The following is a 23,124-nucleotide window of genomic DNA, read 5'->3' as shown; positions in this document are numbered from 1 at the left end:
ACAAGCTTACGTACAGCTACAGCTGATTGCAAACTGCATTTTCTGGGGCGGCGTTTATTTACATTTTATACGGTAAAAATTGCTGGATTTTTTGGCAACAACAGCTCCACAATACATACAAGTTGTTGTAGTGCGTGCGCCCAATGCACTAAAGGCATTGCAAACGCGAAATCCACGCCCAGTTAACGACCAGCGCCCAGGCCTTGAAGTAGAGTTTGTCAGCAGTGTGCGGGGAGGGAAATCACATCTATAACACATACTAAACTATGACGATTGATGCCACCACTTTGCCGTCAGAGCTGCTCGTAATACCACAACCGCTGATAGGTTTCTGTGGCTTGGATATCGCGAACCAGAGCGTGCACAAATCCATTTGGGATGCGTTCAGCGGCACTCTACAACGGAAGCCAGCGGACAGGGAGAGGGACCGCGCTGCCGTGCAATATAAACTACTGCCTCCGAACTATGAGTTTCCAGTCGCCAAGCCGAAACGAGCATCCTACGAGTGGTACCATCCAAAGGGAATACTTAAGCGAAATTGGATGTTAAAGCATCTCCATGTCTTGCCATCAGTCGTGGTGCTCTTCCAGGATATCGAATGGAACGACGGCCAGTGGACAGAGAAACAAGTGCAATGCGCAGCAATTGTGCAAGGCCTAAAAAATGCTTTACAAGAACGTAATACGAGGCTGTGCCTAGTGCTGCTCCAGAAGTCAGCACCTCTTCCTCCTGGCGAGGATATGCTGGCGGCTGAGCGTGCTGCCAGTCTAACTACCGCTTGTGGCATTACCAGCAAAATGCTGTTCATATTGCCACACACGGAGCATCTGATGGGTTATACGCAACGTCTGGAGTCAGCGTTTTTGGACATGGCTCAGTCCTACTATGCACTTATGTCCAAACGAATACGTACGCACCGCGATCAGCTCTCGGCGGCGCATACCACACTCAAGATACGCCATCAGTATAAGCTAGGATTTGTCGCAGAGATCAGGCAGGACTTTAGCACGGCACAAAAGTAAGCGAATATTCCAACAATAGAGCTGGCAATGCAATGATGTTTACTCTGCTTGCAGACACTATTTTCAGGCCTATGGAAACTTGGATGAGATACGGATCACTGATGCCAATTGTATGGAAATAAAAACGGTGGCCGGCTTTCTCAACTATAAGATGTGTCGGTTAATGTTTAAGTTGAAAACACCAAGGGATTCCATCAATCAGTTTATTATACATGTTGAGAAATACAAAAATTGCGTGGGCTTCAAGGATCTAGCCTTTGAGCATCACGCTTGGCTAAGTACGCAGTAAGCTGCACATTTAAACGGCCTTCAAACACATTAAAATATACATACATAAAATTGTTGCTTGCAGACACTCTGTCTTCGCGGAACTCTTCTGTGAGGCCATCAAAAATGGTTTGCCTGCACTTCAGACCCAGCATCCGGGCATTTACTTCCAAAAGGCCGCTGAGTATGTGATCAAGCGACGCGAGGCTGCCCAACAGGCCAGTGCCACGCTCTTAAGTACGAGTTCAACAAAGCCAATGCCAACGCCGAGCCAAACGCAGTCCAGTTTATACACCGAGTTTTTTGGCGTACGTGCAGTGAAGACGGGTGATCCAGTTGCCGAGCAGCTGGCGAATGTGCAGCTGTGCGAGCTGGAATGCAACTATAATCACTCATCGGCTATTATAGCGCTGCTCAGTCAGGCCATGGCGCAGTTTAAGATCTACAAGTGCTTGAGATTTCGCAAAAAACTAGCTATTGACATGGCTGAGGAGTATCTGCGCAGTGGCGATCATGCCAAGGCATTAACGTGAGTAGCTGCTATTTGTTTAATTTTGATTATAATCCAGCTGATTCTTCTTTTAGTCTGTACTCTTTAATGCTGCCCGATTACCGTCAGGAGAAATGGTCGACCATTTTTAGTGATGTGCTGCTAAAGACGCTACGCTGTGCGCTGCTCTCCGCTTCTGTGGCCGATTACATAGCATGCAGCATTGAGGCGCTGTCGCTGCGTCATCATGGCGAGCAAAAGGAGCGCGTGCTGCTGCTGGAGAACTTATGGCAAGTCTTTCAGAACGTGCCACCTATGCCACAAACTCAATTGACACCCGAGATTCAAGAGCTGTGGAGTAACGCACTGGCCAGCGTAAAATCGCCCATACAAATAGATTTAGATAAGGTTAGCGATGTTCTTGAGCTGTGCGCTACATTCCAACAAGTTCAACTTAACAATAACGATGTGCTGCAGTTGCATTTGATAGTGCGGTAAGTTGGAACAGTTGCCTATGCACATATTTAGTATATGCTAATTGTATTTCTTATTTCGCGCAGCGTTTTGACTGATGTGCCGCTGCGCATACGCAGCTTTCAGGTGCTGCTCGCCGATGCCAGTAATCCGCAAAATAGCTACAAGCTAGAGGCGCTTAAGTATTTGTGTTTCCCCAGTCTGCTGCAGCTGCGTGCCCAGCAGCAGCAACAGTCCCTGGAAAAAGAGCACTTGGAACCAAAAACGTATGAAAAGAACAAGCGATTAAAGCCCGGCTGTTACTACCAGCTCATGTGCAGCACGGAGGCGCAGCAGTTCAATGAGAACACACAACTGCGCATCGTGCGCCTGGAGGCGCTCATGGGCACCGATCAAATTGGCGCATTGCTAACATGCAGCGCCAACTATGCACGCCAGCCATTCCGGCATCACACGCGCAGCCGCGATCTGGATGATAATGTGACAATAAATCCCATTTGCTATATTGCGCCCACGTAGGTCAAAACGCTTCGTACCGGAAGCTATAAACGTTTCGCCCAGCGATTGCATGCCTTCATTTAACGCTCCGTTGAACTTTCATTGCAGCTTCCATTTGAACACTCAAACCAACCTTGGACATGTGCTGGGCGATTGCCCCACAGGCGCCGCAGCGACAACAGCAACAACAATGCTGGTCAATGAGTACTATCCAGTGGTGACCACCATTAGCAATCCGTATAATGTCTATCTACAGAATGTGGGCGTGCACATCAGCGTTCCGTTGGAGCTGCGCAATAGCGGTAAGTGGGATACGTATTATTCGTAATTCAATTATGTTGATCCAATTTGGAGTTACATATAAGATCTATTTGAGCACGGAACTGCCGAATGGGTCAATTCTAACTGGGTTAAGATCCCATTCTCGTGCCCGTAATCTAACCATCCATTAAAACTGTTCCAATTTTTTTCATTATACTATAGTCGAGGGGGGCTACTTTCTAGGACTTTCTCTCTTTTTTTGTTTCCGCTGTTAAACTATTTTGATTAGGCTTTAAATAGACCTCATTTGATTTCTATGTGAACAATCAGTTGATATTAGTATGAAAACTTTGCAATGGTATTTAATCTGTTTTACATTAAGAATAATTTTTCTGTTACAAATGTAAACACCTTCCATAGTTCTGCATTTATTTCTGATATCGTCCACGTTGATTGATCACTTTTTGGTTACATGCCTAAAGCCTTATCGATAAAGGCCCTAACAGTCTTGACACTTGTATAAACACCGGGATAATTGCGTCTGCCGCAGCCCAAGCCCCAAGAGACAATGCCGCATAGTTGATTCTGATAGATAGCCGGGCCGCCGGAGTCGCCTTCGCAGGCATCCTTAACGCCCGGCACCGAGGCACAGAACATGGTGTCCGTAATGGCGCCGCGCAGCTTGTACTGATTGATGCAGCTTCTGCGTGTGACCAGCGCCACGTCGACGCTGCGTGCATGCTGCGAAACGCGTTTGCTGTTCTCGGTGGTCTTGCCCCAGCCGGAGACCTTGATCAGGTCGCCAGCCTGAAAGCTGGAGTTGCACAGCTCAATGGTCGCAATGTTCGTACCTTGCAGCGGCGACTTCAGCTTCAGCACCGCGACATCCGAGTGCAGGGTGCGTGTATTGAAGGCTTTGGGCGTGAACACCTTTTCCACGCCGCGTCGCACACCTGTCGCATCCGTTAACATTGTGGCACCGCCCACCACCTGCAGTCGGCTGGCCGGCACGCCCTTCACACAATGGGCTGCTGTCACCACATGAGTGGGCGTGACCAGTGTGCCGCCACAAATGAAATTGCCCGCGACGCGCAGATTAACCAAGTAGGGCACACTGCTAATATCCACCGGAGCACCGCCAACAATGCGCGCACCCGCCTCGTTGACGGCCTTGCCAATGGCTATCCGGAGCAGGAGCATAGCCAGCACCAGCAGCAGCAACCCCGTTCGCATTGGTTTGTCAGCAAAAACAGCCACGCATTGCGTCAAATATTTGCTTTAGCCGCTGCCGGGCGCGTTTCCTAGCAGATCACTTGTGCAAACAGAGTCGAAAGAGTCGCAACCACAAAGCTTTTCCAGATCCGAGTCGGCTCGCGCGTTTGTTTGCACGGCTTTATATGCTGGCCCCTTTTGAGGAAATATAATTGTAACATTGTTTTATTGTGCAAATAATAATTATTTTTAATAAACCATTTTGTTGTTCTATCGTGTGCGGCCCATCGAAACTCGAACAGAGTCATTAAAACACGAGTCAGATAAACGTTATTGACCTTGATGACATTTTATATATATTTCTTATACATATATTATTAAGTATAAAAAACTCCGCTTTAAGCCCAAAAAAAAGTCGATGGTTCAAATTATGGATCGAACCAGCCTTGAGGTTCATATTCATATTCTCGAAAATTTGGTTCACAACTCGGTCATCTATTTTCAAAATTTTAATTAATTGTTAACTAATTGTCCGTTCTACTGAAAATATTGTCAGTCGTAGATATTTTTATATAGAATATGCGGACTAAATCAGAACTCTTCCCAAAATTGGAGTCTATCAAATATGGTTAGATAAATCCAATGGTTGGGACACAATTTGTTAATGCGTTGGGGTATTTTCTTTTAGCCCAAATCAATTTTGAATATAATAAGGTTCGATTTGGTTTAAAGATCGGTTTATTTGACAATCCATATTGGGAACCTGGCGCGAACCTTTATTTAAAATGTAGATAATCAGATTTAGATAAAGTCACACTTTAGGCGATCAGCCAGAAAATCTCCCCTCCTAAATAACAAAAAGTTAACCAGTCGTTAAATTCAAATGTTATTGTTTTCACTCTTCAATAAGCATCATAACAATTATTGAAATAATAGTAAATAGCATATCATTATTGTTATATATTTCCAATTAAGTTATTAAGTGCACAGTGACAATTGTGAATTTGCATTTAGTTTTGGTTCACAATTATCAAAAAGGAACTAGTACGCAGCTCGCGGAACTAGCTCAAACTCGAAAGTTTTGCCAGCGTTTTATCTATGAAATGCTTCACACGCGCGCTGGCCACACTGGTGTAAACGCCGGGATAGGCAGCACGCGCACAGCCGAATCCCCAGGAGACAATGCCGCAGACCTCGCCGCGATAGACCAACGGTCCACCAGAATCTCCGGAGCAGGAGTCCTTTATGCCGCGCACAGCAGCGCATAGCATGGAATCGCTGAGCTGCGCCTGGCCAGCGTAGGCTAGCTGGCACTCCAAGCCGGGCAGCACGCGGACCACAGCTGTACGCACCTGGGCCGCTGGCTTCCGACTACTCTCCTGCTGCACGCCCCAACCGCTGATCCGGACATATGTGTTGGCAGCCGGTTGCGATCGGCAAGGCGCAATTGTGGCAACTTGACCAGCTGTCAGCGGCACAGGCGATGCCAGCTGCAGTATGGCCACGTCCATGTCAAAGTTTCTGGCCGCGTAGTTTGGAGCTATGTGAAAGCGGGTAACACTACGTACCACGGGCGCCGTTTGGTCTAGACGACTGGCGCCCGCATGGACAGTGTACTCCTGCTCCTGGGCGCCGTAGACGCAATGCGCAGCAGTTAGCACTGAACTGGTCGTCAGCAGAGAACCGCCGCAGATAAAGCCGCCGCCTTGACGGAGATACACCAAATAGGGCACCTGGCTGATACTCGTCTCCTGACCACCAATAATCCGTTGTCCTTCCCCAGCACGGAGCATTCCAATCAGCCCACACAACCCTAACCAGATCATGGCGTGTCCAAACTGAGGCTATGGAAAGTGGGCAACGTAAATTGTGGAGCAATTTATTGAACGCTTAAACCTATAACAAGCTGTAATTATATGTAACTAACTATTTCAATGGATCTCACCTCGACAATATGATATTATTGTGTGCTCTTCACGATAATCCAATTAGAATTCAAATTGAAATGGGAAGAAATTGAATTGCAGTTGAAATTGAAGATTGAATGCTGAAATTGAATGCTATAACATTGAAAGAGAATTGGACCAATTGAAAACAAGAAGAGAAATGAAAATTGAAGCCTAAGCAAACTTTAATATGAATGCAATTAGAATTGAAATTGAAGGAAATTGAATTGCAGTTGAAAGTGAAGATTGAACGTTGAATTGAACGCTAGAAAATTAAACAAGAAATAGACTCATTGAAAACAAGAACCGAAATGGAAATTTCCTTAAGATTTGAATCGAAACAAACTTTAATATGAGCCGATGAAAAGTAGAATTCACTAAATGGACTAATCCCAGTCAATTAGCAGTGCTGCTCTATAAAGCTCTTCAGGAACCAGGTCATCGTCAAGCTGCTGAGGCGTGTATTGACGCCAGGTAAGCCGGAGCCACAGCCGTAGCCCCAGGATACAATTCCGGCAGAACGACCCGCGTACAGAAGGGGACCTCCGGAATCGCCGGCACAGGCATCGGTGGAATTTGCGCCCAGGGCACAGAACATATTGTTCGTGACGGGTAGATACTTGCCCATTTGCTGGATGCAATCACATTGCGGCACCAGACTGACATTGGTCGCCTGCAGGCATTGATTCCAATTATGATCCTCATTGCTGGTCATGCCCCAGCCGACGACCGTCAGATTGGCACCTTCGGGCAGCTCGTTGAAGTCAACGGGAACCGTGCTGGCCTTGGCCGATTTGTCAAAGGGTTGACGCAGTATGATAACCGCCAGATCCGCGTCCAGGCTACGTCCTGGCTGGTATTTGGGCGGTACCCAAGCGAACCAGGCCTGGCGCACATGCGCCTCTGGCGTTGGATCGTCCAGGCACTGTTGCTGGGCGTGCACAAACAAATCGTGCACCTGCTGGTGACGCCTCTCCAGGCAATGGGCGGCTGTCAGCACACATCTGGGCGAGATGAGTGCGCCGCCGCATCTAAACTGTTTGCCACGTCGTATGTTCACCAGAAACGGATAGTCAGCAATGGATGCCGTCTCGCCGCCAAAGATTTTGCCCAACAGTTCGCTTGGAGCGCCAGCCAGCAATTGGATCAGAGCCGCCAGCCAGATTAAAAGCTTGAGCCACATTTTGCGGAAGCATCAGGAACGAGCTCTTATATAGCCGACGACCCGCCACATTCTTCAGCTAATTGACTGCAGATAAGCGTAATCTTTAACTAGTTTATTTGGGTTACGAATACTACAACTACTTAAGAATACTCTGCCATGACGTCCATAAACCATCTTCTTATCGCCGGCACGCTGGTGTAGACGCCGGGCAAGCGGCCGGCGCATTCGTAGCCAAAGGACACAATGCCGACCAGCTCGCCGCGGAAGACCATCGGACCGCCGGAGTCACCGTCGCAGGAGTCCCGTCTGTACGGCTTGGCCGCGCAGATCATGCTCCGGCTGATGTGCTGCATGCCACGGTAAGCCGCGCGGCAGGCAGCCTGCGACCACACGGGCATTATGACGCTGTGCACGTGACGTGCCGTTTCCGAGGAGCCGGGATTCACGGCGCCCCAGCCGGACACTTTGACCCGGCTGCCCGGCGGCACCGGCTGGCTGGCCAGTCCAATAGTCTGCACATTCGAACCGGTCATGTCCTGATTGAGGTACAATGCCGCCACATCCATGTTCATGGTTTTCATACTAAAGTCGGGCGGAATGGCGACCAGGTCAACTAAACGGTGTATGGCATTTGGAGCACTTTGCTCGGACGTGCCGCCATAGACATGCAATTGGGCCAGGCTCACCCGCTGGACGCAGTGGGCGGCCGTGATGACCCAACGTGTCGTAATCAAGGAACCACCACAGATTTCATCCGCCGTGGCCACCTGCACCAGATACTTCAGATCGCTGATGTTGGCCACATAGCCACCAACAATGCGAGGCTCTATCAGTTGCTGGTCTCCTTCAGCCAGCACAAGAGCAATGGCCAAGAGCAGTGCGAAGAGCTGTGATCGGAGCATGTTCTCAATCAGGAAGAACTAACACTTTTGGGGAATGGGGCCAAGTGCTTTTATACCTTGACTGCGATATAAACAAATCTGAGCTGATATATTTTTGTAGTAGATCAGTCGATCAACATTTGCACAATTGTTTTTACCGATATTTGAGCGGGTTTTATTGTTGACTCAAAAAAAAAAAACTATAATTAACTTTATTTGTTGCTCATCGAGTTGATTACTTAAGAGCATATCCAATAGAAGAGCCAACCATTTGTGTGAAGCAGAAGTTGAACTCTTATAATTTGTATAGGGTATCATGTACTGTAATATTGTGGAGGGTATTATAAGTTTCTTTCATTTCCGTCTGTCGTTTCTATGAGATCTAGGCGCTCTTCTTTCTCTTGCAGGCATTACATGTGTCGTAATCAGCCGGATCGGACCATTAGAATATAAAGCTGTTATAGTAGGTTTTCGAGAGGAAAAGGATATCCAATTTTTCTTTATTTTTGCGTGTGTAATGTCTACAAGGCTATTAAATTTTCGGCGCACCGTAGACCTACTTACTTTCTCGCTTTTATTTATGGCAGAAATCGGGCGCTATTTGTAAATCAGTAATTGTAAAGAAAAGAAAATCTTTAAATCAAAGTATTTTGTAGGAAAACACAGTTTGCTATAAATATATTTCTGCAATATCTCTGAAAGGTTGTCTTAAATATAATATATTAGCTGTGCAAGTATTCAATTGGCCACCTGCCACACGGATGCGTGTTTGTGTGTGTGAGTATGTATGTATATATGCATTTATGTACATATGTATGCATGCATGTTTGTTTTCTAATACCAAACACAGACCTAGCTTATTTGTCGCTGTGCTGCAAATTTGAATAAAACGAATTTCTACCAAGTGCTCTACTCCTCGATTCTCAAGAATTCAAGTAGGCTCTGCAGCTTTTTCTGCTTAGCTAGAAGTGGTGTTTTTTTTTTGGATTTTTTTTTGTGTTTTCTTTTTGTATGTATGCATGTACATATGTGTGTGTGCGTGTGTGTGTATGTATGTATGTATGTATGTATGTATGTATGTAAGTATGTATGTGTACGTATGCATGGATGTTTTATTTATCTTAACACAGTCCAAGTTTCATATCACTGCGCTACGACTTTAAATTAAATGAATTTTTAAGCGCTCTCCTCCTCGATTCTCAAAAATGTAAGTAGGCTTTGCTGAAATTGAACAAGGCAGTCAGTTGGCTCCAGCGGCCGGTGGAGGAGCTACCCCAGGAGGCGGTGGACCAGGAGGAGGTGGGGCGGGTAAGTAGATATGTATGTAGATGTATGTAGATGTATATATGTATGTAGATGTATGTAGATGTATGTATGTATGTATGTATGTAGATGTATGTATGTATGTATGTAGATGTATGTATGTATGTATGTAGATGTATGTATGTATGTATGTATGTATGTATGTAGATGTATGTATGTATGTATGTATGTATGTATGTATGTATCTATATATGTATGTATATATGTGTGTATGTATGTATGTATGTGATTATGTGTGCATGTGTGCATGTATTTATGTATGTATGTATGTGTGCATGTTTATATGTATGTATATATGTACATATGTATGTATGTATGGATGTATGTCTATATGTATGTATGTATGTATGTATTAATGTATATATGTATGTTCGTACGTACATATGCATGTACATATGTAAATATGTATGTATGTATGTATGCATGATAGCATATGTTATAAAAAACAAACATGCATACATGTATGTATAAACAGGCATATAGGTATACATTTATGCAGAGTTTGAGCATCAACAAAGTGGGTCGATCAGCAATCAGTCAGTCATTACAAGTTTTCTATATAGAGATTATGATTAAATACTGTTAAGCATTGAAATCCCTGCTCAGGCTCCACTCTCATCAGTTATTTTTAGCTTTTTGTGAACCATAATATTAACAAATCTTTATTTAATATATTAACATCAATTGTTAGCAATTGTATTGTTTATCCATCTGCGGATCCTGCCCACTCTGGTGTAGACTCCGGGGTAGCCAGCTCTGGCGCAGCCCATGCCAAAGGACACAATGCCCATTAGTCGATTGTTTTGGACGGCGCCGCCGCCAGAGTCGCCGCTGCAGGAATCCTTGTTCTTGGCCTGGGCACAGAACATGTAGTTGGTAATTGTGGCCGATCCTTGGTATGCATTTTGACACACCTTCTGCTTGACGACCTTGAGCTGCACAGATCTCAAATTTGTGACCGAATCGCCGCCCTCCTTGGTGACGCCCCAGCCGCCAATTCGCACCCGAGTGCCCGGCCTGGGCATGCGCTGGCCCAACGCAATCGTTCCAATGTTTGTGCCCGTCATGGTCGCATTCAGCTTCAGCAGCGCCGCATCCATGTTCATGGATTTGGTGGTGAACTTGGGCGCCACGCTGGCATAGGTAACAGTGCGTACCACTCCGTCCGTGCCGTTCTGCGTGGATGTGCCGCCGATCACATAGAATGACGATGCGGCATGGCCGGAAACGCAGTGGGCGGCAGTCAGCACCCATTGATCTCGGATTAGCGAGCCGCCGCACAGCGCGCTGTCACGATGCACTTGCACCAGATATGGCATGGAGCTAATCGAGGTCGTGGAGCCGCCCACGATGCGTGCCTGGACGCCGCCGACGATGCGAGCGGAGGTTTTATTGCTGCGATTAGTTGTGCGTTTATTTGCTGATCTCTGCCGGTTGGCTCTCCTCTTGGCGCGCTTCGAGCTGCTGTTTACGATGCGCGACCGTGGCCGGGAACGCCTCACGGAAGCGTTGGACCTGGTTGCCGTCGTCGTGCGCCTCGTGCTGCCTGAAACGATGCGTGGCTGGACTTGGCTACTGGCGCGGGCAGCAGCAGCTGTAGTCCGCGACCTTATCCTATTGCCAGCACGGTTACGGCGCGCTGCCGCAGCCAGTTGATCCAGCAGCAGCACCAGAAAGACCAGGTAGACCCAACGCAAACGCATTTTGAATTTGGAATGTGTGCGCATTAACCTTGGCGCGGCTTTTATGGCCTGGCACTTGCCAAAAAAACAACAAAACCCAACAGACCCGTACAACTGTGTAAATAGTATTGCCAAAAAAAAGAAAGAGCTCGGCTTCTGAATGGGTTGAATGGGCCATGTGGGCCTTGTTGGTGACGCGCGGATTCCAATGGCAGAAACAAACAAGAACACAATCAGGGCTAGTTTTCACTTTAATACTCAATGGCCTAACTAATCCTAAGTGCAGACGAATACAGAGACAGGAGAAAACGGTGCTCAGTGGCAATATCTGCGCATATTGTGTGCTATCCAGTCGTAAAGATGCGGCACGCTCGTGTACACGCCCGGGCTGTCCTCGCGTGCGCAGCGATCCGCCCGGCCCCAGGAAACAATGCCCACCAGCTGGCCCTCGGCATTGACCGCCGGCCCGCCGGAGTCAGCGTCACAGGCATCCTTGTGGCCAGCCACCGAGGCGCAGTACATGCTCGCCGTCAGATTTCTGTAGCCCTGATATAGCTGCTGGCACTTGGGGCGCGACAGCACCTTCACCTGGACGCTGTGCAGCTGATTGGGCAGTTGGCGGGAACGCTCGTCGGTCAGACCCCAGCCGGAGATGCGCACATAGCTGCCGGCTCGTGGCGCTTGCCTCGCCAGACTGATGGGCTCAATGTGCGCTCCCTGCAGCGGATTCTGCAGCTGCAGCAGCGCCACATCCTGATCCAACGTGCTCCGATTATAGCCACTCGGCAATAGTATCCGATTCACATAGCGCGCATTCCGCATATCCCTCAAGTAGGTCACACCACCGCGCACCACATAATCCGTCGGCTGGTGCTCCTGTGCCTGCAGACAGTGGGCGGCGGTGAGCACGCAACGTGGACTCACCAAGGAGCCGCCGCACTGAAAGTCACCGCGTCGTCGGATGTTCACCATATGCGGCTGCGTGTTCACCTCAATGCGCTGGCCGCCCACCACCCGAGGCACACGCCCGAGATCCACTTTATCCAGGATAACAGCCGCACAGTTGCCCAGCAGCAGCAGGAGAAGGAGCAGTAAATCCATTTGCATCTCCAGCTTGTCGTGTGTGTGCTTGTAATGAAGGCTATGAATCAACTGTCGCACGCGACGCAACTGAAGCTATTTATATAGGTCGCTTTTGTGGAGAAGGCCGCCAGATCGCGTTACTTACCTTTCCCAACAACTTACAGCAGCACTTAGAACACCTGCGCCCACCTGTGCCCACCTGTTTACACACAGCATTGAACTTGCCCAGCTACACAATCCACACATTGTCTTTTCAGACTGTTTGTTGACATTACGCTCTGCTATTTACTCTTTGTACCAAAATGTGGACTCTATATAAAATGAGCTCGAGCTGTGGACTCTGGAATATGGCATCCAAAACAAAGAACATCCAAGCCGAACGCACTGAACACTAATTGAACTAATATTATAATTATAAACGATGCGAAACTGATTCAACGCTTATTGGAAGTCTGACTCGTAAAACCAATTCAGCTCTTATTGGAAGCATACACGTTGAAAGCCAATTCAACTCTTATTGGAAGTACAACTGTTGAAAATCTTTAAATAATGTTTTAGTCGGGTGCAACCAGCTGCAAGGGCAATACGCTGTTCGTATCGTCAAAGCAACGGAATTTAGGTCGAAAAGAAAGGAATGTTTAATTGGCGTGGATGGAGGCCTTCGATCCCTTGGTCTGTGAAAAATTAAATTTTTTTTTTAAAACTTGGAAAAGTGGAAATCTGACCCTGATAATCAAAAAAAGTATATATATAAGAAAACATTAAGCTTTATTTTCTGTTGAAAACGGAATTTGAAGGATGCTTTCTTAATATGGCTCTTCTATGCGATTTTCATTTTTTCCTTGTACTTACATGTTTTATTCGATAAGTCTATTTTTAGTGTTACTTTAAACTGGCCCGCGGTTCTCTCTCTTTTTCGAGATCTCTCGTCTTCATTATTCTGTTTCTCATTATCTACCCTGTCGCCTTCACACTCTCATCCTAGTTTTCTATGTGATTTTCATGAATTCAAGCTTTGCCTAAAAACTTGTCGCCTTCTTGCATGCAGTTTTTCTCACCACAGACGTTTCGTCTGGTCGCCAAAAGCTGCACGCCCAGATCCAAATTGATGTGGGTGAGCTGTCCGGACATGGCAGCAACACTGCCACCTTCTATATCTTTAGCCTGGTGGAGGCGGAGATCAAATTGCAGCAAAGACTCAGCTACACGTTGGATGTGGATCGCAGCGCCGGCGCCGGTGGAGCTGCCACAGCCACCCACAGCATCACGCCCACCAGCACAGATACAACGCCCGAGCACGTGAAGCTGGTCAGCAACAGCCTGGCGGTCATATCGCCGGTTCAGATTGAGTATCTGGACGAGACGCGGCTGCGCAAGTCGCGCGAGGATATCCTGACCGTGCGCTGTGCCGGCGACTTCAAGTTCAGTGCGCGCTTCTATACGCTCAACCGTCGGCCACTGAGCCAGGTCTATCGCGGCGAGAACTTTCTGCTGCGCGCCAATACGGAGGTGCTGGCCGTGGATGAGGTGGAGATACTCGACAGCTTCTTTATATGTGTAAGTGGGCGTCTCTTAGAACCAGTTCAAATGTTATACCCTGTATTTCTCGACAGGATCACAATTTAGTGCAATCGAATTACAGTTTTAAGCGCAAGAAGTACACCAACAAGTACAGAGCAGGCGACCAGCTGGAAAGCGTCATTGTGCTGCGCACAAATGCCACGCTGCAGGACTGGACGACTGCACGGGATCTGGAGCGCTCCAAGTCCGAGGAGAGTGTGCCGAATAAATTTGTCAGTCGGCAACAAAAGCCACAGATGGCAACAGGCCAAGTTGGCGATGCGCCGTCTCAGGCACCAAATGCTGCACTGAATCCCTACATGAGCAAGAGCCTGCTGGCCAAGATACCCACAACAATGACCATCATCAATAACAGCCCGGGCATGGGCAGCGCACTGCAGCTGTCCAATGCGGGCATAATGAGCAACTCGATCCATTCCGATGACGGCAAGCTGAGCCTCACAGGCGCCGAGGATGCCAGCACTGCGTTGCCAGCCGCGGGCCAGGATGCGCCCAAGAGCATGCGTGTAATATACAACAAAGCGCTGGAGGCGGTCCAGGCAACGGGTCATTGTCGCGGCTTCATCAAAGGCGTCTACACGCTGGACTCGGCAGCAGGTGCGACCGCAACGCCTCGCTTTGGCGTCTTTTGCATACGCTGGCGACGAGCTGGCGCCAAGGAGGAAAATGAATCCAAGTTTATTATAAGTGGCCTTGAGATAGCGGAGCCGCCGCTCAACATATACTGCACCATCGAGGAGAAGATGTTCGTCAAAATGCCCATGGCATTCAAGGTGGTGCTCAAGAATCCCACAATGCATGTGCTCCATCTAATAGCCACGCTGTCCATCAGCAAATCGGATAACTTTATATGCTCCGGCCATAAGCAGGTGCGTCTGAGGATTATTTTACTTGGTCAATATGTATTTAATGTCCTGGCATGGTTTTACTTTAGCTGGATGTCTCGATAATGGCGTATGACGAGAAGGAGCTGGTCTACAATTTGTATCCGCTCCAGGTGGGCTGGCAGGAGCTGCCAGTGCTGACCCTGGAGTACAACACCAAGGCCGATCCGCAAAAGCATGATGGCCAGAATGCGTTGCTCGACGAGCTCGTGCAGCGAGCTCTGCCCAAACGCGTCTTTGTGCTGGTGAGTGGGAGAGTCCTTTTTGAATCCTTTAATAAAGCAAATTATTGTGCATCTTGTTTTGCAGCCACCGTTAAAGCAGCTGACCAAGTAAATGTTATCCGTTAGTTAAAGCGTATGCATATTTAGTTAATCTAAGTGTTTTAAAGTCCTAATATATCATTGTGGTATGTAAAGAAATTCAGCTAACAGTTAACTCTCTTTCTTTCTCTCTCTTTATTTGCTAAAGTGAAACAAAAGCAGTTTGCAACAAGATTAATAATTATATGGTTAAACAGACAGACGGACAGACACATGCATAAATAAATATATTGTTATATTTATAGACTTGGGTAATACTTTAGTGTGATTGTGTTGTAGTGTGTGTTTATAAATTAAAAGGGCCTCGATATTCGTCTGGCAATTGGCCTGGCCCGCCGCTGCGAATCTCACATCCGAAATAGATATGCATATAACTAGATATATGTATTTAGTATATTAAATAAATATGATTAATCTGATCTCTTGCCGCCGCCCGATGGAAACTTGAAGACGCCGCCACCTTTTCTTTGGTTGCGATTTTCGCTCTGCGAAAGAATAATAATAATATTAGATTGCAATCTCGGCGCTTGGTTGGAATCAACTCACCAGCAAACGATTGCCAAAGAGCATTTTGGCTTTATCCTCCTCCTGGGGCGTGGCACGCTCACCGGCCGACAGCACCGGCTGACGTCGATGGATTTGCAGCTTCTGTTTGATAGCCTGCGAGACAATGACACGCCTGCTCACCGATTTCATGGCCAGCAGCAGATCCAGCCAGGTCCAGGTGACATTGTGATATTCCAGCGTGGGTATGACCAGTGAGTAGTCTGTTATGTCCTCCAGATTCTTCTCCTTGTTGCCCTTGTAGCTGACACGCACCGGCACCTCGGGTATTTTAATATAGATAAATAGTTTGTTTTTTTCGGCGCGCTCCTTCATCTTTTCCACGTCATCCTTCTCGATTTTCACGTAGAACTCAGAATCCTTGGCGCTCTTCTTGCTCTTGGCCACGCGCTTCGATGATGATCCCGATTTGGCTTGTAAATTCGTTGTGGACGCTGAACTGGTAGATGCATTGTCATCCAGCTCATCGCTAACCTCAGTTTCGGATGCATCGCGATCCGGAAAGCAAAACTTCAACATAGTGCTATAGAACTTCTTGGTAATTGCTATGGTTATTGGTGCCACGTTAATCTCGAAGTGATCTTTAACTGAAATGCCGCCTACGGGCGGCTTCTCGCGGCAAAAGATGCGCAGCACACGCTTGTGCGTGTCCACGGGCATATCCTTCTGTATCTCCGTGGCCAGCAGCACATCGCGATAGATTTCACGTGGCAGCAGATTCTCCATGCGTATGTTGCCCAGCTCTAGCAGATGCTCCACGGAATCATCACTCTTGGACTTTTTGGTATAGAGAAACGCGCTCAGCACCAAATCCGCAATGCCAATCTGGCCATCCGTCTCTGTGAGTCGCCACTGGGCGCGCTTGAAGCAGATCTCATTGGCGCGCACCATTGTCACCGACTTGTCCGAGCGCACATTAGAGATTTTGCTGAGCTGCGATAGCTGGGTTTCCTTATAGCACAGCAACATCATGTCCAGCTCCTCGCTGTATGTGTTCAACTCCTCCTTGCTCTCGCGTATCTGCTGCTGCACACGCTCAAAGTCGACGCGCAGCTCGAGCGTGTCGCCCTCTTCGATTCGTTCCTTGCTGATCAGATGTATGTCCTTCTCTAGTGAGCGTATCTTCATCAACAGGCTGCGTATGACTGTCTGCTTTTGCTGGATGGGCCGCTTCTGATCCTCCGTGGAGTGCAGCTGCAGCTGGAAGCGCATTCGGGCTAATTTCTCGGCCGCCTGCTTGCGCTGCGGCTCCACGTACAGCAGCAGATTGTTGACAATGTCCAGGATCATAGCGTACTGTAGCGAATTGGTGCACACATCAAGATCGTGATGCATCAGCGTGAAAGCATCCACAGGATCATCCTGCTTCTCCCAAGGCGACAACGTTTCCTCGGACGGTGGCGGCGGCACCTCTGTGATGCTATTCGGATCAATGGCATCGCCATAACTGACATAGAAGAACTCGCATTTACATTTGGACACGATGCGCTGCAGCTGCACCGGCTGTGCTTGGCCAGAATTGTCGCTGAGGAAGGCGCCCACAGTTTCGGAAACAACGCCGCCCACACTACGTCCGCTGCCCACCAGATGCGATATATCCTCGGGCAGGTGATTATTGATCACCGTCTCATCTTTGTCCTGTATATTGTCCACCGTCAGCCACATGATCTCTTTCTCCAGCAGCGAATCGTTATCGCCGGCACTGACTGTCGCATAGTACTGCATGCACTCCAGCAAACCCTTCCAAGTTGTCTTCGAGATGAGTGAACGATCCCGCCAGACGGGCCGATGCTCGCGTTGCAATATCTCCGCCTTGGCGGCACTGATAATTACATAGCCGGACGTTTCGCAGCCCTTGAGGAGTACCTGAGAGTTGACCAGACTGATGGACCAGTTCTCATGTATAATATCCTGCACGGAGCAAGCCTGCAGTCCCTGCAGCTGCAATTCCCTGGACTGTGTGCTGTGATCATCGCTGTACACATTGAACTTGTGATCCGCCTCCGCGATGAGCTGCTGCAGCATGGCGGTGGCATGGATCTGGCCTGGCGCCTTTTTCAGCGAGGCATTCGCATTGGCAACTACAACAAAAATAGAAGTATGATTTCGTAGATTTCGGTGAGAATAACTGGTGGGCACTTACTTGGCAGCACCTCGCTGCTGGTGCTGGACAGAGTTATGGTGCTATCGCTGCGCTTGTGTTTCAGCATGGCCGAGTTGGCCGCCTCCTTGCGGTAGCTCTTGACCGCCTCTGTGGATAGATTGTTCTTGAGCTTTTGAGACTTCATAAAGGAGTCGAACAGAGCGAACGCCACATCGCGATTGCTTTTGGTCCAGGCACCTTTTAGATCGTATACGACCAGCTTGTGCGTGGGCGTTGTGCACTTGGTTTTAGCATCTTCTTCCGCATTGCTAGCCGTCGTGGGCATCAATGCCTCGCGGCCATACGACACCTTGGCCACGCTCAGAAAGTAGAAGCGCACAATTTTGAAAGCATCGGCAGCGCTGGCCAAATTCTCAGAGCTGCTGTCCAGTTTTTCGGTGACTATGCTCTTCAGCCAGATCTCGGCATCGTTCAGCTCACAGTTCATGTAAACCGTGGACCAATCCGCACGCGGCCTGTGTATGAGGCCATCGTCAATTGGATTCAGTGTCAGACAATATTCGGAGCTGAAGGAAACGCGACGTCCATTCAGCTGGAATCCCTTGTGCAGAGCATGCGACATCCAGTAGAGCACCTGAAACTTGTGCAGGCACATCTGTAGATTGGCCTTCTTGTAGTGTCGGCTCAGCTGCTTCTTGCGTGGCCGCACATTGTTAAACACCGGACCACGACGTGTGGGACGCGTCACGCCCGACAGGATGAGCTTGAGGCTCTCGAACCAGCGCAATGTGCTGCCATACAGCACCAGGCTGGGTATATCTAATTCCACCTCCTCGGCCACCTTGGGCTTCGTTTCGAACGATGCCCAGACGTTGAGATTAAGCGAGCGAAACGCGCGAAAGGAATCATGCACCTGGTTGCTTGAGTATTCAGGCAGCTTGTCGGGTGCACAGGGCATGACAGCATGATGATCATTGGGATTGGCCAGACAAACCCAATTAAGCTTAAAAGTCAGCTTCAGATTCGGAAAGTGCAGCAGTCGACAATCATCATATCGAGAAGCAGTTCGTACTGTCACCTAAAAGGATTTATGGAAAGAATATTAAATAGTTATTAGACTCAAGCTATACACTCACGTTAAGCTCGCCCTTGAACATGATCTTGGCATTTGTCCAGACAATGCCGCAATTGTTCCACGTCAGCTCCATTTCCTCGGTGGTGTTGTACGGATCCAGCGAGGCGTGCAGCAGCACCGTAAACTGCTTGGCAATCAGAGTCAAGCGTCCATGCAGCAATAGACGCATCTTATCCCAAAACGGTAGCGGTGGGCTCGGATCCTTCGAGGGCGCTGAGATTTTCTCAAAGCTCAAATTGCACTGGGCCATCACGGGCTCCCAGCAGGGGCCAAAGGCATAACTGCAGCTCTCCAGTTCGCAGTCAAAGTCGTGATAGAACTTAATCGTCGGCATACTGCGTTGCACGACGTCCGTTTCAAAGGGTTCACCCACTTCCACGAAGACGTCGCGCTTGGCACGCTTCGAAGGCATTTGCTCGGCACCGCAAAGATTGCCGTAGAGTCGCATGCTCTTCACATAGAACATGGGCTGCGGAAAGTCTCTGTGTACGATTAATATTGGGATATATTAATATGTTAATATTCAATAATGCAACCTTTAAATTACCGCAACATAAACTTCCACTCGGAGCAGCTGATGTTGACGCCGCGACACCAGAGCGTTGTAAATTGTAGTCCTTCCTCCGGCCAGGGACTCTCCGAGTCGATTTCGCGCATGGTGCGCGTCACATTGTCATAGCCGTGTATGGAGGTGTCCGCCATGGCCACAATTTCCACATCGGTCATAATCCAGGCGAGCAGGCGCGTGCGCACAGGCCCACTTTCACGTATCTTCTTCGAGCGTTGTATATAAATCTCGGAATTCTTTTTGACCAGATTCGCATAAAGACTTTCAATGGTGCCCGCGGGCACCAGCAGCCGTTCTGAGCACATTTCGGCAATCTTCTTGTCGAACAGCGCCTTGCGTTTCAGACTCTCCAGATATTCATCCACCAGCAGCACATAGTTATCGCGCAGCTTAACCTCGAAGGGATCGTCACTGATCTCGAGCAGGAACTCCTTAATCTTGATTACCCAATCGCTGGGCAAGGGTGAATTGACTGTAAAGGGTTTCTTCTTGTAATTGTGCACTAACTTCAGCCATTTGTAGTGCGTGACGCACTCGTTATTGATAGCATCATAGAAATCATGATCGTAGGGAAAAATTGCCTTGAAGGAGCCGATGGTGGTCACCCACACCTTGTTGGTGGGCAGCACAAAGCCTGGAAAGTTGAGACGTTCATGGCTGAGCGTCTCGAGATACGACAGGGACTGCATGTCCAGTTCCTTGACCGTAAAGATGTGTTGATCGTCGATCCTGACAAAAACATTCTCCGCATAGATTATATTGCGCTCCTTGCGACTGAAGAAGAGATTCTCCACGAAGACCTGTATGGTATGGCGCTCCGATAGCTTCAGTTCAAATATCGTGCTACGCTCCGCGGACAACTCAATGACAAGCGTAGGCTTGGGCTTTTGGTCCTCTGACTTGGTGGATGCAGGCATGGCCACTTCCGCCTTCAGGTCCTGCATATCACGCACTAGCGTTAGCAGATGCATGTGCAAATTGGAGTTCCACATGGCCTCCGTATTGCCGGGTATATAAATGGATAGCTTGCCGGGCGTGCCTTCTAGCGCTGGCTGATGCTCCAGTCGTATCATCTTGCAGTTGGCAAACACATCCGAAAAGTCCGTCAGACACAGCGACGAGGCTGTCATTGAGCGCATGATGGCCATTTGGAACTCCTCCAGTTTAAGTGTGGCCAAATTGTGAGCGCGAGTCAGATTAATTTCTGAGAAGCTAAGCAGCATATAAACATTGTGATGATTCACAAAATACGCCGTGATATCCTTAACCTTGACAGAAACACGCAGCGCTGTGCCCTGCTGCTCTCCCGAGGCGCTGCTGAGGTGAGATTGCGACTGCTTAGCACGTCTCGTGCCAAGTCCACCGTACTGCTTAACGCACAACATGGACTTGACGATAAACTCCGCAAGCTGCATGCTGTACTCGGTGCGGAACGTGTGTATGGATATGTCCAACTTGGTTGTGTTTGCATAGGAGCACAACTTGACCAGGCTGACGCCCAGGAAAAATGGTGAGCCCGGTGAATGGGTCTTCTTCAGATTGTTTGTGTCGTTGTTGGAGTTGCCCAGATTAGACCAAAGCGTCTCCACCATCAACTCCATGCTCCATTGCCGCTGGTTGAGCAGTAAATTGAGAAACTTATTGCGATACAGAGAACTGCGCTTCTCCTCAATCTGCTCCAGTAGAAAGCGTGTGTGACTGACGCTCATGGCAATGTGCTCATCGTCCAGTTTCATGAGCAACGAAACGTTCCACAGCTCGGCACAGCCTTTGACCACAATGCGCTGCATGATCCACTCCAGAATACCGCCATAGCGACGTTGCTTGGCCGGCGAGGCTGAGGGCGTCAGTGCATCCAAACACAAGTGATCCGGCAACGAGTTTTGCCTGTGGCCCAGCTGCAGCAGTTGATGGTTGCTTGTTGCACGCTGGCGTGCAAGGAAATTATTGTTTACAAAATCATAGATCTCGCTGTGATTGTAAATAATCTGGAATGTCTTGAGCTTCACATACAGGTTGAATATGTCCTTCTCCAGCTGTGAATGGGGAAGAGTAAATAGCATCGAGTCGTTAGCGTTTTATGCATTAGTTAACTAACCACCGAATCAATGGTGAACTGTTCCACGAAGAGCAGCTTCTCGTATTTGGTATCAATGTCCAGATGCTGAAAAACCAGCTTGGCCAACATGGAGGGTAGCAGCGTCTTTTCATCCACAATCTTTGAGTTGAATTTACCCGTTATCTAAATAATAAAGATTATCAATACCATTTATAACCGCTTTCAGATAAAATTTCCTACGGTAAACAGCTGCAACTTGGCACTAAAATCATTTTGCGAGTTCTCCTTGACTGCGGAGAATGTTGCTGCCTTAACGCTGAAGTTAAAGTTCTTTGGTATAATGGGCGCTAGTTTTTCATAGTTGTCATTATCATAGCCGCTGGCATTGGGTGTTAACGCCTGCTGTAGGCTCTTCGACTGCTGGCCAGGATTGGTGCGTTGCTTGGCCTCGGTAAGGAACTCGTACAGACCGCCATGTATGACTGACTTGCAATTGTTAATGACCAGGCTAAGCGACTACAGAAGAAAAAACATTAGTACACTCATATATATATGTTTAGTCGGTCACAGCTTACATCCATGGAGAGTGGCCCGTGTGCAAACAGTGAAGCATCGAGTGCCACATCAAAACTGACTTCGCCCAGGCAAGGACGTATTTTGTTGAGATTCTCCAAGGACTGTCGCCGTGCATTGCAATGCCGCAACATTTTCGCCTGCGCCTCAACAAGCGCTGCATTGACTAGGAGGACTCGTGCATTTTGCACGATGCTGCCATCCAGATGCAGCTCCTTGGCGGTGGCATGTATAAACCAGCCCGGATCGAAGTCGTTGTTCATCAGCACCACGGATATGTTATTGACATGCACGGCCATAAACTGTGCAAACGTTATAATGCTTGCCGGCACTTTAGTTTGCCGGAAATCGGGTACACTTCTGGCCTCGGCTTTCTGCTTGCGCGGCTCATAATAGAAACCGTCGCTGACGTCATCCTGCCGATTGCTGTGTATATCCTTATTGATACGTATGTCTCGTACATAAATGGACACCAGCTTTGTGACCTCCGTGGTAAAGAAACGGCTGCGTAAGCACACCTCTTCGATTTGCTAAGAGCATAACAAAATGGTTAAGCATTATGGGGGCGTTCAAATCACGGGTCAATTGGCTCGCACTTACGACTGAGAAACCGCTTTTGCTGATGTGGACATTCTTGAGCGACAAATAAGGCAGTGAAATGCGACCGATGCGCACTTTGACCCGAAATCGCTTAATCAGATACCAGCTTATGCCCGTGGGCAAAATCCTAATTAGATGATAAAGTACAGCGTTTACTTTGCGCAGCTTAAAATTCCATTGGGGCCGGTGCGGCTGCACTTACCAGTAAATGAAGAGGAATATTAGTGAGGTAACTATTAGCAACTGTAACATGTTCACAATTTATATATCATTGCACGCCCATAATATTTGATAAGCTAATTTAAACGGAATTAATAGAATCTATAAAATTTTGAAAAAAAAATAATGTGTATGTTTCTTTTCGTTCTTCTGTTTTTAGCGTCTGTTGCTTGGGCTGGTTTGGGCCCAACAAACAGCTGTTTATGTTTA

At 48.1% G+C, this 23,124-nt stretch overlaps 8 protein-coding genes across 9 annotated transcripts; 1 reads left to right on the top strand and 7 right to left on the bottom strand.

Annotated features, from left to right (window-relative positions):
* The first annotated feature begins 4 nt into the window (after window positions 1-4).
* LOC115769367 (trafficking protein particle complex subunit 11) lies at window positions 5-15,154 on the top strand. The gene is made up of 10 exons (XM_030714150.1): window positions 5-1,018; window positions 1,077-1,307; window positions 1,375-1,818; window positions 1,875-2,273; window positions 2,340-2,768; window positions 2,860-3,053; window positions 13,353-13,861; window positions 13,918-14,754; window positions 14,820-15,014; window positions 15,079-15,154. The coding sequence occupies exons 1-10, from the start codon at window positions 267-269 to the stop codon at window positions 15,103-15,105; spliced, it is 4,017 nt and encodes a 1,338-aa protein (XP_030570010.1). The 5' UTR covers window positions 5-266; the 3' UTR covers window positions 15,106-15,154.
* LOC115769373 (seminase) lies at window positions 3,436-4,354 on the bottom strand. The gene has a single exon (XM_030714158.1). It carries the CDS (start codon window positions 4,243-4,245, stop codon window positions 3,481-3,483), a length of 765 nt encoding a protein of 254 aa, XP_030570018.1. The 5' UTR covers window positions 4,246-4,354; the 3' UTR covers window positions 3,436-3,480.
* Window positions 5,286-6,034, bottom strand: LOC115769424 (seminase). The gene has a single exon (XM_030714232.1). The coding sequence runs from the start codon at window positions 6,015-6,017 to the stop codon at window positions 5,286-5,288; it is 732 nt and encodes a 243-aa protein (XP_030570092.1). The 5' UTR covers window positions 6,018-6,034.
* On the bottom strand, window positions 6,571-7,430 carry LOC115769372 (trypsin 3A1). The gene has a single exon (XM_030714156.1). It carries the CDS (start codon window positions 7,351-7,353, stop codon window positions 6,571-6,573), a length of 783 nt encoding a protein of 260 aa, XP_030570016.1. The 5' UTR covers window positions 7,354-7,430.
* Window positions 7,476-8,237, bottom strand: LOC115769423 (seminase). Its single transcript, XM_030714231.1, has one exon. It carries the CDS (start codon window positions 8,235-8,237, stop codon window positions 7,476-7,478), a length of 762 nt encoding a protein of 253 aa, XP_030570091.1.
* On the bottom strand, window positions 10,220-11,267 carry LOC115769369 (trypsin). Its single transcript, XM_030714152.1, has one exon. The coding sequence runs from the start codon at window positions 11,264-11,266 to the stop codon at window positions 10,220-10,222; it is 1,047 nt and encodes a 348-aa protein (XP_030570012.1). The 5' UTR covers window position 11,267.
* Window positions 11,183-13,014, bottom strand: LOC115769370 (trypsin alpha-3). 2 transcript variants are annotated; one of them, XM_030714154.1, is made up of 2 exons: window positions 12,450-13,014; window positions 11,183-12,373 (listed from the first exon to the last, which is right to left on the bottom strand). In XM_030714154.1, exon 2 carries the CDS (start codon window positions 12,326-12,328, stop codon window positions 11,537-11,539), a length of 792 nt encoding a protein of 263 aa, XP_030570014.1. In that variant the 5' UTR covers window positions 12,329-12,373; window positions 12,450-13,014; the 3' UTR covers window positions 11,183-11,536. The 2 variants fall into 2 exon arrangements, with proteins under 2 accessions (XP_030570014.1, XP_030570013.1); XM_030714153.1 differs by having other exon boundaries at window positions 11,183-12,362.
* A 339-nt stretch (window positions 15,155-15,493) lies between the features above and the next one.
* LOC115769366 (protein KIAA0100) lies at window positions 15,494-23,083 on the bottom strand. The gene is made up of 10 exons (XM_030714148.1): window positions 22,898-23,083; window positions 22,696-22,822; window positions 22,098-22,625; window positions 21,763-22,038; window positions 21,562-21,705; window positions 19,443-21,499; window positions 18,897-19,377; window positions 17,800-18,838; window positions 15,639-17,737; window positions 15,494-15,577 (listed from the first exon to the last, which is right to left on the bottom strand). The coding sequence occupies exons 1-10, from the start codon at window positions 22,945-22,947 to the stop codon at window positions 15,503-15,505; spliced, it is 6,876 nt and encodes a 2,291-aa protein (XP_030570008.1). The 5' UTR covers window positions 22,948-23,083; the 3' UTR covers window positions 15,494-15,502.
* Between the last annotated feature and the right edge of the window lie 41 nt (window positions 23,084-23,124).

The sequence above is a fragment of the Drosophila novamexicana genome, unplaced genomic scaffold (assembly GCF_003285875.2).
Source record: "Drosophila novamexicana strain 15010-1031.04,08,12 unplaced genomic scaffold, DnovRS2.1 tig00004554-arrow-pilon, whole genome shotgun sequence".
Classification (NCBI taxonomy): Eukaryota; Metazoa; Arthropoda; class Insecta; order Diptera; family Drosophilidae; genus Drosophila; species Drosophila novamexicana.
This window is presented reverse-complemented; position numbering and strand designations above follow the sequence as displayed.